The sequence below is a fragment of the Nerophis lumbriciformis genome, linkage group LG28 (genome assembly GCF_033978685.3).
Source record: "Nerophis lumbriciformis linkage group LG28, RoL_Nlum_v2.1, whole genome shotgun sequence".
Lineage (NCBI taxonomy): Eukaryota > Metazoa > Chordata > Actinopteri > Syngnathiformes > Syngnathidae > Nerophis > Nerophis lumbriciformis.
This window is the reverse complement of record NC_084575.2, coordinates 6,506,755-6,526,976: the sequence shown is the minus strand read 5'-3', so window position 1 is coordinate 6,526,976 and position 20,222 is coordinate 6,506,755. Positions and strand designations below refer to the sequence as shown.

The 20,222-nt window shown below is 41.5% G+C and overlaps 1 protein-coding gene across 2 annotated transcripts in view; it reads left to right on the top strand.

The window, feature by feature from the left end:
• The window catches only part of LOC133570805 (uncharacterized), a 107,610-nt gene extending 90,089 nt beyond the window's left edge, over positions 1 to 17,521 (top strand). For both annotated transcript variants that reach the window (XM_072916496.1, XM_061923522.2), the window contains exon 2: positions 15,728 to 17,521. In XM_072916496.1, coding sequence (XP_072772597.1) covers positions 15,778 to 16,824 — 1,047 coding nt within the window. In that variant the 5' untranslated portion in view covers positions 15,728 to 15,777 and the 3' untranslated portion in view covers positions 16,825 to 17,521. The remainder of the gene's footprint in view (positions 1 to 15,727) is intronic.
• Positions 17,522 to 20,222: the final 2,701 nt, after the last annotated feature.

Here is a 20,222-nt window from a genome sequence, read left to right as displayed (position 1 = left end):
GCAATCTCTCCATCCGCACACGGACTACTATTTCACAGCAACTGCCTAAAGACTTTCAAGAAAAGCTGGCTACTTTCCGTGCATATTGTAAAAACAAGATAGCTGAAAAAAAGATCCGGCCAGAGAACATTATCAACATGGACGAGGTTCCACTGACTTTTGATATTCCTGTGAACCGCACTGTGGATACAACGGGAGCACGTACGGTGAATATTCGCACCACAGGGAATGAGAAGTCGTCCTTCACTGTGGTTCTAGCTTGCCATGCTAATGGCCAGAAACTTCCACCCATGGTGATATTCAAAAGGAAGACCTTGCCAAAAGAGACCTTTCCAGCCGGCGTCATCATAAAAGCTAACTCGAAGGGATGGATAAGATGAAGAAAAGATGAGCGAGTGGTTAAGGGAAGTTTACGCGAAGAGGCCGGGTGGCTTTTTTCACGCAGCTCCGTCCATGTTGATATACGACTCCATGCGCGCCCACATCACGCTGGTTTTTAATATATTATTAAAGTTTGACTGACCTATCTGACTGTTTTTTTGACATTCCCTTTAGCGCAGTTAGATGCGGCTTATAACACGGGGCGGCTTATAGGTGGACAAAGTTTTGAAATATGCCGTTCATTGAAGGCGCGGCTTATAACCCAGGGCGGCTTATGGTGCGGAAAATACGGTATGTGGATATGTTTAGTCCATGTCACGATACACCATATATATGTGGATATGTTTAGGCCATGTCACCATACACCATATATATGTGGATATGTTTAGGCCATGTCACCATACACCATATATATGTGGATATGTTTAGTCCATGTCACGATACACCATATATATGTGGATATGTTTAGTCCATGTCACGATACATCATATGTATGTGGATATTTTTCCTTAGCCTTGAATGAACACTTGATGCATATAATCACAGCAGTATGATGATTCTATGTGTCTACATTAAAACATTCTTCTTCATACTGCATTCATATATGCTACTTTTAAACTTTCATGCAGAGAGGGAAACCACAACTAGCTCAATTTAGCAAAAGTGTATTTATTAAACAGTTATTAAGCAGTGGCACAAACTAAGGCTGAAACGACGCGTCGACGTAGTCGACGTCATCGGTTACGTAAATACGTCGACGCCGTTTTTATGCTTCGACGCGTCACATATTTACGTCACACTGCCGTCATGGCGGAGCGCAAAGCAGATGATGCGAGCGGTGCGAGCGAGGGAAAAAAAGCACGGCAAAAGTCGTCAAAAGTGTGGGAGTATTTCAATAAACGGCCTAATAATGTTGTAGCGGTGAACAGCTGTCTCGTCAGCTGACGCGCGAGCTCGCAACCGTGGCTGCTTAGCAACCAGCCAAACCCCACTTAATAAAATTATATTTTATCTTAGAGCACATCCGCATCCCTATTCACCTAGGCAACCCCAGGAAATGTATATAATTCGGCATTATTTCGGCCAGTCAGCTTGTAAAATCAGAGCCGATCAGTTTACGTTCACGCGCAGGTATAACGCGGCGCGCTCCCGTCTCATCTGCTGGTGCGCGAGCCCGGTAATTAGACAGCTTTGTCAAATCAAGGAGTACAAAAGACGCCAGCGCAGAGTGGAAAAAGGTTTAGTTGATTACAGGTAACCCAGAGTTGTGCCAAAAGTATGTAAGATTCAATATTTCTCTTCGTGGGTGTGGCGCACCTGTTGCGCTGGTGAGATGGGGGGGGGGGGGGGGGGGGGTTGTGTGCATGTAGCGTGCTTAGTCTGGAGGCTAAATACACACAGTGTGTTATGTAACTGTTGTTTAGTGTTGATATTCTTTGCTTAGTTTGATAAATGTTGGAGCAGTTTGCTTCATCAGGAGGGTGAAGTCGCTCAATTTAAAGTGTTGGATTTAAGTGTGTTGGATCATTGGCTGCTGGTGAGGGCATAGAAAAAGGGGCATTTTTCTACCAGTAGACAGCGTTTAAGATTGAGTGTTTCACTGCTAAATTAATAATATATTTATATTGAATATGGATTTTAAATATGTATCTAAATAGGTGGTTAATTGGTTAGGTATTTATGTATTTGCATATTGGGTTTTCTGTTGCATTTATCTATTGTGTTTCTGGGTTTAAATGTATTTTATATGTATCTTGGTGCATTTATGTTGAGACAATTTATTTAAAATCTGTTTTAACTTAAAGGGAAAAGATGTGTCCATTTTCTTGCACTTGTTTAATGGTTAAGAGTTTGATAGCCTAATTAATAATTGTAAATTATGGGATTGATAATTGATTGATTTTTTTACAGCATGTTAATCTTGTGGTGTTTTGTCCTTAAAGGTTTTTCACCTACTAAAGAAGCTAAAGGCTACTAAAGGCCACTAAAGACAGCTAATGACAGCTAAAGAAACTAAAGTCTATTAACACTGCTAAAGACTGCTAAAAAGACTAAAGAAGAAAAAAGAAGCTGTTTCTTCGTTGGAAAAACTGTTGCAAACTAAAGGAAAATAAAAGGAAAAAGTAACTTTTGAGTGAAATCCAGAAGCCACATTCAGCATTGGTACATCCCTTCAAGTGTGGGATAAGCACAGCGAAAAAAGCAAAACACTTGACAGTTGTTGTATGCACACTGTGTCGAGCGGAAATGGCCTATCATAGCAGCACAACGGCTATGAACAAACATTTGAAAAGAAAACACCCGACAGCGTTCTTGCCATCACCATCAACTAGTCATTCGTCCGCGTGAGTATACGTTGTCATCATTACACAAAATCATGAATGTGTCATTTGTATCTGCGTTGTAAATTCATAAACTAAAACACTGTTTCGCTCTGAGAGGCGCGTTTGGCGTGCCTGTTCAGTGTTTACAAAGACGCTAACGTTAATTAGTTGTGCAAATACCTTTTACAACATTAACAGTTACACATACTATGTACAAACGAACAATTAACTTTCACTTTAATCATACTAGCATTGTTGTGTTATGAAGCAAAATAAGCAATACTTTTACTTTTGTTGAAATGTTTACACTGTTACAGAATATTTCGTTTTGCACTTTTTTGTATTGGATGTTTATCTTTATTTTTGCCCATTTTAAAGCAAAATAAGCAATACTTTTACTTTAGAAATGCTTATACTATTGCAGAATATAAAGATTTGCACTGGATGTTTACTTTTATATTTGCACATTAAAAAGCAAATAAGCTACTTTTAATTTTGTTAAATGTTAAAAGTTTTAAATGTTTACATTGTTACAGAATATTTTGTCATGTTGTTGTCAATGTTGACTGAGTGGCCATACTTTTTTTTTTTGTAAATAAAAGTTATGCCTTTTGAAAAAACTGGCCAACATTTATTTTTTCATCTTCATTTTAAATAAAAAAAATAATTGGTAAAAGGAAAAATAATCTATAGATTAATCGAAAAAATAATCTATAGATTAACCGATTAATCGAAGAAAAAAAAATAATCTATAGATTAATCGATAGAAAAATAATCGTTAGCTGCAGCCTTAGCACAAACATTCATGTCATTTCAAAACAGAAAATGCAAGATTGTCAGAGACATTTTAAAACAAGCTATTAGTGCACTTTTGTGCATGATGTCACTAAGATGACATATCAAAACAACACTCAATTAAAGTGCACTTTTTGTACAGAACGCCACTACAATAGTTTAAAACAAATAAAGTGCACTTTTGTGCATGATGTCACACAAGATATTTCAATAAGTGTCAAATAAAAATTAGCTGCATAATAGGAAATCAAATAGTGTATGTCCTTCACTATGTGGTAGGTTCCTGCGGACGTTATCTCCTTCTGTTGTTGACTATTTGTTTCATACGGTGTTGATCTGGAAATGGTTGCTTGGGCATTTTGTGGGTGTGGCACAGAACGGTGATGTTGACATGCGGAGTTTCAAGCACTCTTCATTCTCTAGCGGGTGACTTTTCAAATGATGCTACATTAGCAGTGCTGCTACTTTTTGTAACGCTTTCGCCCCACACTTGACAAATTACAGTTGTCTGTTCACCATCTACCCGCTTGAAGCCAAACCACCGCCAGACGATGGACCCCCTGCTGTTTTTCTTTGGGAATTAATTCTTCCTTCATTTGTTACCAGATTCAATCTGGTAACAAATGGGCCAATCTGATTGGCACCTTCTTTCTCTCGTATTACCACTAGCACCACAGCTAACGTTACCATGCCGCTACCTGTCTGCTCCGTGAGAGCGTATGACGTTGCACACGTGACAGTATGTGACGTATGTAAGAAGGTGTGCTTGTTTTATGTCTCTGTGAGAAGGAGAGACAAGAAAGAGTGAGAAGAGCCTGTAGTGTAATGCCTGCAGCTAAAAGCAACTGTGTGAGAACATATACTCCAATATCACCATATAGTCATTTTCTATATCGCACAGAGACAAACCCACAATATATCCAGTATATCGATATATCGCCCAGCCCTACTGTAAATATATATATATATATATATATATATATATATATATATATATATATATATGTATATATATATATATGTATGTATATATATATATATATATATATACATATATATATGTATTATATATATGTATATAAATATATATATATATATATATATATATATATATATATATATATATGTACCGTATATATATTTTATGTATGTATGTATATATATATATATACATATATATATATATATATATATTATATATATATGTATATATACCGTATTTTCCGCACTATAAGCCGCCCCGGGTTATTAGCCGCACCTTCAATGAATGGCATATTTCAAAACTTTGTTCACCTATAAGCCGCCCCGGGTTATAAGCCGCGCCTACGCTGCGCTAAAGGGAATGTCAAAAAAACAGTCAGATAGGTCAGTCAAACTTTAATAATATATTACAAACCAGCGTTCTAACAACTCTGTTCACCCCCAAAATGTAATGTGCAAATGTGCAATCACAAACATAGTAACACTCAAATTAGTGCAGAGCAATAGCAACATCAATAACTCAACGTTGCTAGAATGTTAATGTCACACAACACACAAAATAAACATTTAAAGCTCACTTTCTGAAATTATTCCTCATCCATAAATCCCTCGAATTCTTCTTCAGTGTCTGAATTAACAAGTTGGGCGAATACGGCATCCAAAATGGGGAGGAGGGACGATAAAAACAACTTTATTAGAAAAAAATAAATAAAAATAAAAATAAATAAATAAATAAGAGACACCTAGGGCAGGGTCAGTTTGGAAAGGCTAATGTGAAGAGGTGAGTTTTTAGGGTGGCTTTGAAGGTAGGGAGGGAGGGGGCATCTCTGATGTGCATGGGGAGAGCGTTCCAGAGAGAGGGGGCAGCCACGGAGAAGGCCCTGTCGCCCCAGGTTCGGTGCCTGGTCTTGGGGACCTCCAGGAGGCCGGCATCACTAGACCTGAGGGAACGGGATGGGACGTGTGGCTGGAGGAGGTCAGAGAGGTAGGGTGGTGCCAGGTTGTGGAGTGCCTTGTAGGTGGTGAGGAGTATTTTAAAGGTGATTCTGTATTTGACAGGCAGCCAGTGGAGGTCATGAAGGACAGGTGTGATGTGCTCTCTGGAGCGGGTTCCGGTGAGCAGGCGGGCAGCAGAGTTCTGGACATATTGCAGTTTGTTGAGGGTTTTGGAGGTGATGCCGTAGAGGATGCTGTTGCAGTAGTCTAGCCGGGATGAGATGAAGGCGTGGATGAGGGTTTCGGCAGCAGAGGATGTAAGGGAGGGCCGGAGACGGGCAATGTTTCTGAGGTGGAAGAATGTAGTTTTGGTGATGTGGTTTACGTGGGGGAGGAGTGAAAGGGTAGGGTCGAAAATTACACCTGGATTGCGGATGTGGGTGGAGGTAGTGACAAGGGAGCCGTCGATGTTTAATGAAAATTCCTGAGTGGAGCGAGTGAGGGAGTCGGGGCCAATGATAATTATTTCAGATTTGTTGCAGTTGAGTTTTAGAAAGTTTTTTTGCATCCAGGTTTTTATGTCTGTGAGGCAGGTGGTGAGGGTGGAGTGGGTGGCTGTGGTGATGGTCGTGGTGGAAATGTATAGTTGTGTGTCGTCGGCATAGCAGTGAAATTGAAGGCCGTGGTGTCGGAGGATCTGACCGAGGGGTAGGAGGTAGATGGTGAAGAGTAGGGGGCCAAGTACTGAGCCCTGGGGGACGCCGTGGGTGACTGGGGCAGTGGAGGAGGTGCAGTTGTTGGTTGAGATGAATTGCTGACGGTCAGAGAGGTAGGATTTCATCCAGGAGAGGGCAGTGCCGGATAAACCAAGGGAGGTGTGGAGGCGTGTTAGGAGGATGGAGTGGGTGATGGTGTCGAAGGCAGAACTGAGGTCGAGGAGGATGAGGATGGAGAGGGAACCAGAGTCGGCGGAGAGGAGGATGTCATTGGTGACCTTGAGGAGGGCAGTTTCTGTGCTGTGGAGTGAGCGGAAGCCGGATTGGAACTTTTGGTATACCGTATTTTCCGCACTATAAGGCGCACCTAAAAACCACACATTTTCTCAAAAGCTGACAGTGCGCCTTATAACCCGGTGCGCTTTATTACGATTCATTTTCATAAAGTTTCGATCTCGCAACTTCGGTAAACAGCCGCCATCTTTTTTCCCGGTAGAACAGGAAGCGCTTCTTCTTCTACGCAAGCAACCGCCAAGGAAAGCACCCGCCCCCATAGAACAGGAAGCGCTTCTTCTTCTACTGTAAGCAACCACCCGCCCCCGGAAGAAGAAGAAAAAACGCGCGGATATCACCGTACGTTTCATTTCCTGTTTACATCTGTAAAGACCACAAAATGGCTCCTACTAAGCGACAAGGATCCGGTTCATAAAAAGACGCAATCTCTCCATCCGCACACGGATTACTACCGTATTTCACAGCAACTGATATTCCTGTGAACCGCACTGTGGAACGGGAGCACGTACGGTGAATATTCGCACCACAGGGAATGAGAAGTCATCCTTCACTGTGGTTCTAGCTTGCCATGCTAACTTCCACCCATGGTGATATTCAAAAGGAAGACCTTGCCAAAAGAGACCTTTCCAGCCGGCGTCATCATAAAAGCTAACTCGAAGGGATGGATGGATGAAGAAAAGATGAGCGAGTGGTTAAGGGAAGTTTACGCGAAGAGGCCGGGTGGCTTTTTTCACACAGCTCCGAAGGCGAACACACCTTCACTAAGACGGGCAGACAGCGCCGGACGACATACGCCAACATTTGCCAGTGGATCGTAAATGCCTGGGCAGATATTTCGGTCACAACTGTGGTCCGAGCTTTCCGGAAGGCAGGATTCACAGAACTACTGGACAACAACAGCGACACTGACTCCGATGACTTCGACGAGACGGAACCGGCCATTTTGGATCCCACGCTTGCGCAACTTTTCAATTCGGACACCGAAGACGAAGAATTCGAAGGATTTACGAATGAAGAATAACTTCAGAAGGTGAGCGCTATGTTTATTTTGTGTGTTGTGACATTAACGTTCGAGCAACATTATGTTGCTATTGCTCTACACCATTTTGAATTTTACTATGTTTGTGATTGCACATTTGCGTACATTTTGGGACAGAGTTGTTAGAACGCTGGTTTTCAATATATTATTAAAGTTTGACTGAACTATCTGACTGTTTTTTTGACATTCCCTTTAGCGCAGCGTAGGCGCGGCTTATAATCCGGGGCGGCTTATTGGTGGACAAAGTTATGAAATATGTAATTCATTGAAGGTGCGGCTAATAATCCGGTGCGCCTTATAGTGCGGAAAATACGGTAGGTTATTGTGGTGAAGGTGGGATTTGATTTGGGAGGCAACTGCACGTTCGAGAATTTTAGAGAGGAAGGGGAGGTTGGAGATGGGCCTGTAGTTGTTGGGGGAGTTGGGGTCGAGACCGGTTTTCTTGAGAATGGGGGTGATGGCAGCCAGCTTGAGGGCAGGAGGGACAGAGCCAGTGGATAGGGAGGACTTAATTATAGTGGTGATGAGAGGTGAGAGTGAGGGGAGGCAGGCTATGACTAAAGTGGATGGGATTGGGTTGAGGATGCAGGTGGAGGCTTTCATACCAGAAGTTATGGAGGATAGGTCAGTTGTGGTGATTTCGGAGAAGAAGTTGAGTGGGTGGTTGGAGAGTAAAGGGGGGGCATGATCAGGGGTAGTGGAGAAGGTGGGAGAGGAGGCGGCCAGTTCAAAGTGGATGGTGTTGATTTTTGATTGAAAAAATGATAAAAAATCTTCACATTTGCTGGTGGTGAATGAGGTGGTGGTGGTGTCCATGGGTTTGAGGAGTTGGCTTACGGTAGAGAAGAGTATTTTGGGGTTGTTGCTGCCGGATTGTATGATGGAGGAGTAGTAGGAAGTGCGTGCATTGTTGAGGGCATCTCTGTATTCCTGTTGGTGTAGTGTGTAGATGTCCAGGTGAACAGTGAGACCGGTTTTCTTTGAGAGCCGTTCAAGCTGCCGGCCCTTGGCTTTAAGGTGACGGAGGTGGTCAGTGTACCAGGGGGCGGTGTGGGTGTAGGAGACAGTTTTGGTTTTTGTGGGGGCGAGTTGATTGAGACAGGAGGAGAGTGCGCTGTTGTAGCTGTTAACCAGTTCAGTGGGGGAGGCGTTCAAAGTGAGGGTGTGATCGGAGGTGGTGTCAGTCAGTAGGGCGGAAAGAGAGGGGGGGGTGGATTGATTTCATGTTCCGGTATGATATAGAGCGTTGCTGCTTGATAAGGGGGGTAGGGATGTCTATGTCCAGGGTGAGGGCCAGGTGGTCTGAGAGGATGTCTGTGAGGTTGAAGCTGGTGAGGTTGCTGATGGAGAGTCCAATGGTGCAAATTAAGTCCAGGGTGTGTCCTTTTTTGTGGGTGGGGAAGTCAACGTGTTGAGTGATATTAAATGAGTTGAGAATGTCCAGAAATTCAGTGGCAGTTTTGCAGGTGGTGGAGTCGACATGAATGTTGAAATCTCCCAGTAGGATGACTGAAGGTGAAATGGCACAGAGTTGGGTGAGAAATTCAGAGAGATCGGAAAGGAATGCAGGGTTGGGTTTGGGGGGGCGGTAGATGATTGCAGTGACCAGGGGTTTGGGGCCAGGCAGCTTGAATGACTGGTGCTCAAAGGAGGAGGGGGTTGTGATGGTTACAGCAGTGGGTTTCAAGTGTTGGCGGTATATTGTAGCTATACCCCCACCAGGACCGTCACGTGGTCTATCCATGTAGGTGTATCCTGGGGGTGTAGCTCTGTTGAGGTGAATGTATTCCAGTGGTTTTTGCCAGGTTTCGGTTATGCTGAAAAAGTCTATATTGTTGTCAGTTATGAATTCACTGAGTATTGGTCCTTTTTTATTAAGTGAGCGGGTATTGAGCAGAGCGAATTTGAGGGATGGGTGAAGTTGGATGGGTGGGGGAGCTTTGGTCAACGGTTGCAGATAGGCGGAGCGCACGTGTGGTTTGTTATTGTGATGACGTGTGACGTCACTGGGGGTGGATCGGTTGCGTGACCAGAGTGATCGGATGCAGTGTTGTTCAGTCCGGGAGTAAATAAACTTTCTACGGGAGCTTCTGTGGATGTATCTGGGTCGGCGAAACAGTCTGTGTGTTTTGATGGTTGCTGTGATGTCTGGAGCTATGGTGATGTGTTTGTTGAGTTTGAGGAGTTGCAGAGCGGAGTATTTGAGTAGCATGCTGGCAGTGGTGGATGTTAGCCTGGGATCGTTGGCCGACGGCCGCACACTTGTTGGCCAGAGATGGAGAGACAGGCACAACGCGATGATCCACAGCATGACAGAGGAGAGGAGAGAGGAGTTGGTGGAGGGACAGCAGTCCGTGATTTGCGGGAGGGACCCGCGCTGGCAGCGTGTTGTTGCTGCTAGGGCAGGGTGGCTGGAGGCTGGCTAGCTGTTAGCCACCAGCTGCGGAGCGGTGGCTAATTAGCCGCCAGCTAACCAGGGAGCTGCGCTGCTGATGCTGGTTATCGGCTAGCCCTGAAGCCGCCAGCTAACCAGGGAGCTACACTGATGTTGCCGGCTAGCCCTGAAGCCGCCAGCCAACCAGACAGTTGGCGGGTAGCCAGGAGGGCTATCCGCGGTGCAGTCCGTAATCCGGGAAACAGCTCGTATTGGCAGGTTGTTGCAGGGCGATGGTAGCCAGGAGAGTCAGTGGAGCCAGCGGGTGAGTGAAACATCTGTCATTTAATACACACTTAATATAAAACAAAACAAAACAAAAAAGATACTAAGTCGCATAACAACTAAAACTAAGGCTGAGGAAGGAGAAGCGGCGAACAAGCGAGACGCCAGCGTCCTCTCCAAACATGCGTCATCCCTTGTTGTCCAGCAGTTCCGTGAATCCTGCCTTCCGGAAAGCTCGGACCACAGTTGAGACCGATATATCCGCCCAGGCATTTACAATCCACTGGCAGATGTTGGCGTATGTCGTCCGGCGCTGTCTCCCTGTCTTAGTGGCGCAGGTCATCTTGTTGCTTCCTCTACCTACGCACCATTTATGTTCAATTCTCTTGCTGCTGCTCTATTTCCGTGTTCTACTGCGTGACTTATTGCCTTGAGTTTGAATTCTGCGTTGTACGCGTGTCTCTTAATAGGAGCCATTTTGTGGTCTTTACAGATGTAAACACAAATGAAATGAAACGTAATATCTGCGCGCTTCTTCTTCTACGGGGGCGGGTGGTTGCTTACAGTAGAAGAAGAAGCGCTTCCTCTTCTATGGGGGCGGGTGCTTACCTTGGCGGTTGCTTGCCGTAGAAGAAGAAGCGCTTCCTCTTCTACGGGGAAAAAAGATGGCGGCTGTTTACCGTAGTTGCGAGACCTAAACTTTATGAAAATGAATCTTAATATTAATCCATATATAAAGCGCACCGGGTTATAAGCCGCACTGTCAGCTTTTGAGAAAATTTGTGGTTTTTAGGTGCGGCTAATAGTGCGGAAAATACGGTATATCTATCTATATATATATATATATATATATATATATATATATATATATATATATATATATATATATTTATATTTATATTTATATGTATATGTATATGTATATATTAGGGCTGCAACAACTAATCAATTAAATAGATTAAAATTTATTGTAGAAATAGTTGGTGATTGATTTAGTCATCGATTCGTTGGATCTATGCTATGCGCATGCGCAGAGGCTACTTCTTTTTTTTTTTATAAACCTTTATTTATAAACTGCAACATTTGCAGCTGAGAAACAATAATCAAAATAAGTATGGTGACAGTATGCTGTTTTTTTTCCCCAATAAAATACTGGAAAGTATAGAAATGTAGTTTGTCTCTTTTATCTGATTATTAATCGATTAATCAAAGTAATAATCGACAGATTAATCGATTATCAAATTAGTTGTTAGTTGCAGCCCTAGTATGTGTGTGTGTATATATATATATATATATATATATATATATATATATATATAAACTGCTTTTGTGTCATGAAAAAAAACAGTAAAAAAAAAGAAAAGTAAAAAAAAATATTACGTTTAATTTTTGATATTAATATAAAAGTCAAAGCAGTTTGGCTAATGAAGATGAAGTCTAATAAACAAGCTTTGTTCTTCTCCAACAACGCCTCCTTGTAGTTCAGTGCAACAGTTTGGCCAACAAAAATAAAGACTAGTGACACCTCTCACATCGAATACACAATCTTCACAGCCAGCGTTCAATTCGATGAGATGTCAAAACATTTTAGCTAATATTGATGTAAATTGAACACTGATACAGTTTGCAGTTAAATAAAGGAGGAATGACCATCCCAGTAAACAAACTAAAGGCTTTATAAACAAGTTGTGACAACGTTCACGACACATCACCTGCTGCATGTTTCCTCACCTCATTAACTCTCAGTCGCAGCAGCTGATGGACAATGTATTGAGAAAATAAAAGCCACATCAAATAGTTGTCTACTTCGCTGTATACTTTTAGTGTGAGGACAAGTGTCTCCAATATTGTCCACACCTGTCTCCATCTAAACACAGCAGTGCGCTCTTAAACGCACGGCGGGAAGCGAGGGAAATTTACGTTAACCCAAGCGCTTGGTTCCGTTTACTCCGAGGGCAAATCTCCATAGCAAAGTCCGTTTAGCTTTTCCGCCATGATTATCAAGCCAAACAACGCTAGTGCGCATGCACCTGACTTTGTGTTGCCCTAAAATGCATGAATAAATAGTGATTTTGCTGTAATTAAAAAAAATGACGTACTACTAACCGTCTGGAAATGTATCGCAAATTATCATTATACCGTTTACCGTTACATCCCTCGTCCATTAACAAGTAAAAAGTCAAGGGCGGTCACGGCATGTTCTTGTCGTCAATGTTGGTCAATTTTCTAGGGCATTACGGCAAGTCACAAGGGCAGTCGCGGCTTTTGCCACGGTTGCCGAGGTTAAATTCGAGCCCTGCTAACGGAATCACTTTTTAATAAATGTTATTAATTAGTGTGTTACTTCAAATATCTGGCATAATGCAGTTGAGATAAGTTTCGTATGAGAGCAGTCTGCACCGGACCGAACAGCAGGACAGGTGTAACAATGCCATTATTACCTGTCACTCTTTATAACTCCTTGTGTAGATCTGAATGTTGACCTCAGTTTGAAGCAAAGGTGCTATTACTTTGGAGAGGCATGTTTTAAAGCATCTGTTGTGAGAGTAGCATATGTGTGTGTGTGTGCTCCTTTAAGAATGGCAGTATGTGGGGTGTGTGACGAGTAAGTGAGTGGGCAAGTTCGGAGAGGTAGCGCTAGCATGCGCAGGTGGATATCCGGCTGTGTCCTTTGGAAATTATAAATAAAGTGACCAAGTTGTAACTAATCGATGGCCTGGTCATTCCGACCAAAGTGAAAGGTCTCCCCTGCTCTCCTCGACCACGGTCTGGGAGCCGACAAGCAGGAAAGGTGTAAAACAGTACTTGCAACGCGGTGCCTCCTTGTTTAAAGCGTCACCTTTATTTTTAATATAATGTATTGTGGCCAAACAGCTAAATTGTTGTTTCATCTGACATTACATGGACAAAGATAAGACCTTCTGGAGGAAGGTTCTGTGGTCAGATAAAATAAAAATGGAGCTGTTTGGCCACAATTCCCAGAAATATGTTTGGAGGAGAAAAAGTGAGACCTTTAATCCCAGGAACACCATCCCTACCGTCAAGTATGGTGGTGGTAGTATTATGCTCTGGGCCTGTTTTGCCGCCAATGGAACTGCTGCTTTAAATGGGACAATAAAAAGGAGGATTATCTCCAAATTCTTCAAGGGGAACATTATCACAATTTCAGAATGGTTAAACCATTAAAAATCAGTTCCCAGTGGCTTATTATATTTTTCGAAGTTTTTTTCAAAATGTTACCCATCACGCAATATCCCTAAAAAAAGCTTCAAAGTGCCTGATTTTAACCACCCGTCCATTTTCCTGTGACGTCACATAGTGATGCCAACACAAACAAACATGGCGGATAGAACAGCAAGCTATAGCGACATTAGCTCGGATTCAAACTGGGATTTCAGCGGCTTAAGCGATTCAACAGATTACGCATGTATTGAAACGGATGGTTGTAGTGTGGAGGCAGGTAGCGAAAATGAAATTGAAGAAGAAACTGAAGCTATTGAGCCATATCGGTTTGAACCGTATGCAAGCGAAACCGAGGAAAACGACACGACAGCCAGCGACACGGGAGAAAGCGAGGACGAATTCGGCGATCGCCTTCTAACCAACGATTGGTATGTGTTTGTTTGGCATTAAAGGAAACTAACAACTATGAACTAGGTTTACAGCATATGAAATACATTTGGCAACAACATGCACTTTGGGAGTGCAGACAGCCCAATTTTCATCAATTAATATATTCTGTAGACATACCCTCATCCGCGCTCTTTTCCTGAAAGCTGATCCGTCCAGTTTTGGAGTTGATGTCAGCAGGCCAGGGAAGCTAGGGTCGATATTCTTCTCTTGATCATCTTCGGTGGCATAAGGGACAGTGTGAGCCAAGACATCCAGGGGGTTTAGCTCGCTCGTCTGCGGGAACAAACTGCCGCCATTGCTTGCCGTGCTAGCGAGGTCCTTTGTCCCTGAATTGCTCACACACTCCGGCAGATTCAATGGGGGTCTGGCGGCAGATTTCTTTGACTTTATGGTTGGAAATGCATCTGCTTTGAGTGTCGCAGGATATCCACACATTCTTGCCATCTCTGTCGTAGCATAGCTTTTGTGGGTAAAGTGTGCGGAACAAACGTCCAATTTCTTGCCACTTTGGCATCTTTGGGCCACTGGTGCAACTTGAATCCGTCCCTGTTGGTGTTGTTACACCCTCCGACAACACACCGACGAGGCATGATGTCTCCAAGGTACGGAAAACAGTCGAAAAAACAGAAAATAACAGAGCTGATTTGACTCGGTGTTTGAGAAAATGGCGGATTGCTTCCCGATGTGCTCCGAGAGCGAATATTAGAAAGGCGTTTAATTCGCCAAAATTCACCCATTTAGAGTTTGGAAATCGGTTAAAAAAATATATGTTCTTTTTTCTGCAACATCAAGGTATATATTGACGCTTACATAGGTCTGCTGATAATGTTCCCCTTTCAGGACAAGCTAAAATCATCAGCCCGGAGGTTGGGTCTTGGGCGCAGTTGGGTGTTCCAACTGGACAATGACCCCAAACACACCTCAAAAGTGATCAAGGAATGTCTAAATCAGGCTAGAATTAAGGTTTTAGAATGGCCTTCCCAAAGTCGTTTGGACAATGCTGAAGAAACAAGTCTATATCAGAAAAACGACACATTTAGCACCAATTTTGTCAAGAGGAGTGGTCAAAAATTGAAGCAGAAGCTTGTGGATGGCTACCAAAAGCGCCTTATTGCAGGTAAACTTGCCAAGAGACATGTAAGCAAATATTAACATTGCTGTATGTATACTTTTGACCCTCACATTTTCAGTAGAGCCATAATAAATTCATCAAAGAAGCAAACTTCATGAATGTTATTAGTGAGCAACAAGTATGTGCTCCAATCACTCCATCACAAAAAAATAAGAGTTGTAGAAATGATTGACAGCCATGACATGATGTTCTTTACAAGTGTATGTCAACTTTTGATCGCTGCTGTATATATGCATGTGTATATGTATATATATCCATCCATCCATCCATTTTCTACCGCGTATCCCTTTCGAAGTGGCAGGGGGCGCTGGAGCCTATATCAGCTACAATCGGGTGGAAGGCGGGGTATGTATATATATATATATATATATATATATATATATATATATATATATATACTGTATATTTATGTATATATGTTCACTTTAACAGTCCAGTTGTGATTGATTGAATGTCCTGGGAATTTTACTGGACATTCTTTTGCAATTGCCACAAAATAACGTGTAGTATTTTGTTAATTTCTTGCCAAAAATATTTTTATTTTATGGATATTTTCAAAGCAGAATATTGTCCTTAGGGCCCTCTGGCACCTCATGGGGGACCCGTAAAATCTGTGCCTCTTAAGACCTCACTGTTGGCTTTGTACGCTCATGTTACTTCTCAACTAGTCAAAGTTGATGCTAATCGACCTGTTTCTTCTCCTTTTTACTGAACGTGAAAGCAAAAGTGAGTCCACAAATAACCGAATCGTAAAAGCAGAATCGAAAATGAAATCTGAATTGGTCAAATCTTATCTATTTCCATCCCAGCATGTGTTTGTCTTCTTGTGTCCTGCAGACGTCTGTGAAAAATATCGTCCACCTGAGCAGCAGGAGGGGTCCTCCAGTATGGAGCAGAAGAGGTCACAGCACCTCCACGTGAAAGAAGAGGAGCCACAGTCCCCCCACTTTAAAGATGAAGAAAAACAGCGGCTGACCCCCCACTTCATAGAGGAAGACAAGAGACACCTCATCAGTGTGAAGAGTGAAGATGATGAGGTCAAAAGTGAAAGTGAGGAGAAGAGAGAGGCGGAGCCTCCAAGCAGCAGCTCAACACAACACATGACAACAGAAGCTGATGGAGACCACTGTGGAGGATCACAAGCAGACAAGATCTTAGCTCCACTATCAGATAGTGAGGACACAACGTCACACTCTCCTGACACTGATGATGAACACTCTAAAGATGATGCAACATGTCACACTGACAACACTCACTTCACATGTTCTCTCTGTGACAAAACCTTTCAGTACCATAGTTCTCTGAAAAGACACATGAGAACACACACTGGAGAAAAACCTTTTTCCTGCTCAGAATGTGGTAAAAGTTTTGCACTAACTCAAAGTTTAAAAGTACACATGAGAACACACACTGGAGAACAACCTTTTTCCTGCTCAGAATGTGGTAAAAGTTTTGCACTAACTCAAAGTTTAAAATTACACATGAGAAGACACACTGGAGAAAAACCTTTTTCCTGCTCAGAATGTGGTAAAAGTTTTGTACTAAATCAATATTTAAAAGTACACATGGGAAGACACACTGGAGAAAAACCTTTTTCCTGCTCAGAATGTGGTAAAAGTTTTGTAGTAGATGAACGTTTAAAAGTTCACATGAGAACACACACTGGTGAAAAACCTTTTTCATGTTCAATCTGCGGTAAAGATTTTACTCAAAGGCACCATTTAAAATTACACATGAGAACCCACTCTGATGAAAAACCATACTCCTGTTCAAGCTGCAGCAAAAGCTTTCGTCACCTAAACACTCTTAGAGCACACATGAGAACACACACAGGTGAGAAAGTGTGTAGTTGCAGTGTGTGTGGTGAAAGATTGTCTTCTAAGTACCAGTGTAAGAAACACAAGTGTGCTGGTGAGAACAGCAGCAGCAAATGAAACTGCAGGATTTGAAATAAACTGTCTAAACTTTAACTTTGACTTTCTAACAACATCAGCACATATAACATGTGTGACTTCATTGTTGTGTGTGTAACACAATCTTGTTAATATGATTCTAACAGTTATAGATTAGACACTTCAGATTAGTGCTTTTATTTCAGTCAAGTACATGAGTTAATATACACATTTGTGTAATTTAAAATGAACAGAACAATTGGACTGAAAAGGTGGAAATAAACAGTACATAAAATATGTTACATTCAATAAACATTTTATATGTAGATATTCATAATTCACTTTTATAATTATTCATAATAGTGTTTTGTATATGTTTTTTGAAATAATGATGGGTTCTATAGATGAACTCCTTTATATGATGTACATATTTGTTTTACATGTGTTCATACCTTTGCTTTTGAGTACACATAAATCCTTCTTAGTTCATATTTACTGGTTCACATGTGAAACATCTTCTGGACCACTTCTGGAAGCATATTATTATTTACTTTATACATCATTTGAGCTGTTGTCTTTTATACAAGATCATTTACTTTTAAAATGTGTGACTTTATGAATCATTTGTTGGGTCTCTATAATCCATTCTCTTAATTGTCTTTATTACTCTCTTGTGTAATATGAATATTGTTGTGTGATTGTTTTATATGTATGTCCCCAGACCTTTATGCAATAAACAATGTATGCTTCAACTGGAGTTGGGTACAATAATTGTAGTCAATATTTGTAAGTATGTACTTTATTCTATTTATTATTGCACTCCATTTTTTTAATGTTTTATGTGTATGATTTATATGTAGTGTCCAGCTTACTTCATCATCTATATTAACTCCTAAACATGTGATTACCTTTATTCCTTTCATTTCAATATTATCCATCATAATTTCTGTTTTACATTTTTTACAATCTCCAAATATGATATATTTAGTTTTATTGAAGTTTAGTGACAGTTTATTGATGTGCAGCCATCTTTTTATGGTCAAGTTCTCTCTGGATAAAATAAGATGAGAGTTAAATCAAGCGGTAATGAAGGTGAAGAATGTAAGATTATTATACACATAATTATATATAGTTACACTCAGTAGTGACAATTAAAGACACTTTCATCCTGTTCATTTGAGCAAAGAAAAAGAGTAAAGTGTAATATTCTAAACAATAGAAGAATATTAATATCAGCAGTCAATATTCCAACATTGTGAAGCTGAGCTATGGTAAAAAACATATTCAGCTTTAAAAGCTTTATGAGAGTGATGTCATTATCAGAATCAGAAATACTTTATTAATTCCAGAGGGGAAATAAAAATGTTCAGCACTGTTATAAACATGTGAATATTCAATGTAATAATATATGATATTAATACCATAATAAAGTGGTACGTTTGGGGATGTGTAATATTGTTTGTATGAACATCCTGAATGTTTTTGTGCTAGAATTGTTTGAATTAGTAGAGAGTGGGACAAAAATGAGGAAGTAATGATAATAATGGTTTGTTTTAAGACTGTTTATGAATAATTAAAGATAATTAAAATACTAAAATGGAGCTTACATCCTCAGTGAGCTGAACTGCAGCAGTACAGATGAGATAAATAATGTGGAAAGGTCAGAAGTCAAATGTTTCTTCAGGTAATACATGGAGCCTCTGCTGCCACCCAGCGGCCGTTGGAAAGAATGCATACATTTTCTTTTGACCTCCTTAAAGCTGCTTTTCACTTCCTGTCCTGTTTGTGTCCAAGTCTGTAGTGTGGGCCATAGGACAGAAGGAGGAAATCCCGTTAAGAACCTGTGGAGGGCAGCAATACACCAAAGATCTTCTACTAGTCTGCTGGAAATAGAAAGAAAAAGAAGAAGAAGGAGGAAAAAGCAAAATGGCATTTGATGGAGAAAGTCTAAAGGTGGGCATTATAATTCTGTATTTTTAATCAGTGCATACATGTGCACATATATGTCCTTTAATAGAGTTAACATCTTCAATAATTGTTTGTATCCGAATACACTTTGTATTTATTTATTACCGCCATTTTAAAATATGTTGTATGTAAGAATGTGGGTGTTGTTGAGAAGATGATGCAGGTGTTCTGTCGAATTTAGCTACCTGTAAAAATGTGTTACTTATTCTAGTCCATTTGTGAAATAAATTGTTTTCCTAAATTATAGTCTCCTCACTTTATCCAGACAGTCATTAGGACAAAAGACCCTGGGAGGACTTTGCCCTTTAAAAGGGAAACATATTCACTGTGGCAGGACAGTATCAAGATGAATTCATCACATTTGTATAATCGGCTATGAGGCATTTTATTATCATTGTACAACCCTTACCATCGGTATTGGAATCGATCAACGCGAGACTGTGCAAGCTGGATATTCTGGATGCAATACAGCAGGACATCCGTGACTTGAGAAGTAGCCTGGAATTCAGTCAGAAGGAGATTGAGCATCTAAGAAAGGATAATGCCTTTCTGAGAGACGCGATGACTGACATGCAGAGATCTACCGACTTTCTCACCGCGAACAATAGGCGCATTAAAGACACGCTGTTGGATGTACAGTGCAGGGACATGAGAGACAATATCATATTCTTGGGGATCCGAGAGAGCAACGCCGATCCGGAAAAAACTGTAAGAGAGTTCATGTCGGATAAGCTCAAACTCTCCCCGGAGGTGGTAAGAGATATAACTTTCCCCAGAGTGCACAGAATGGGCAGACCTGTGGACAATAAAGTCTGTCCCATAATAGCTCGTTTTGAGCGTTTTAAGCACAAAGAGTTGGTGAAAAGCAGAGGAAAGGAGCTGAAAGGGACCTCTCTCTGGTTAAATGACCACTTTCCGGCAGAGATCAACGATAGGAGAAAGAAACTGTCGCCGATCATGAGAGAGAACCGAGCCCAGAACAAGAGAGTGGCACTAACAGTCGATAAGCTGTACCTAAAAAGACTTTAAAAAATGGGACCAATTACCTCCCTGCTTGGCACTCAGCATCAAGGGTTGAGATTGGGGGTTAAATCACCAAAAATGATTCCCGGGCGTGGCCACCGCGGCTGCCCACTGCTCCCCTCACCTCCCAAGGGGGTGATCAAGGGTGATGGGTCAAATGCAGAGAATAATTTTGCCACACCTTGTGTGTGTGTGACAATCATTGCTACTTTAACTTTATAAATGGACAGCTGTATCCGGACCCAAAGGTTACCCCCTGGCTTTTTTAGAATGGGCATTCGTGGGTGTTTTTAGCATCTTGGTGTCATGACTACTTCCAGTACTGTTATGTCCTGCACTAAGCTGGGCCTTCATCGGGGCCTGGTGTTAGCTCACGTAAATGTATGCAGCCTGCGTAATAAGTATCAGGAAGTAGAGTGTATTATCAGAGATCATTTTATTCTTATCTT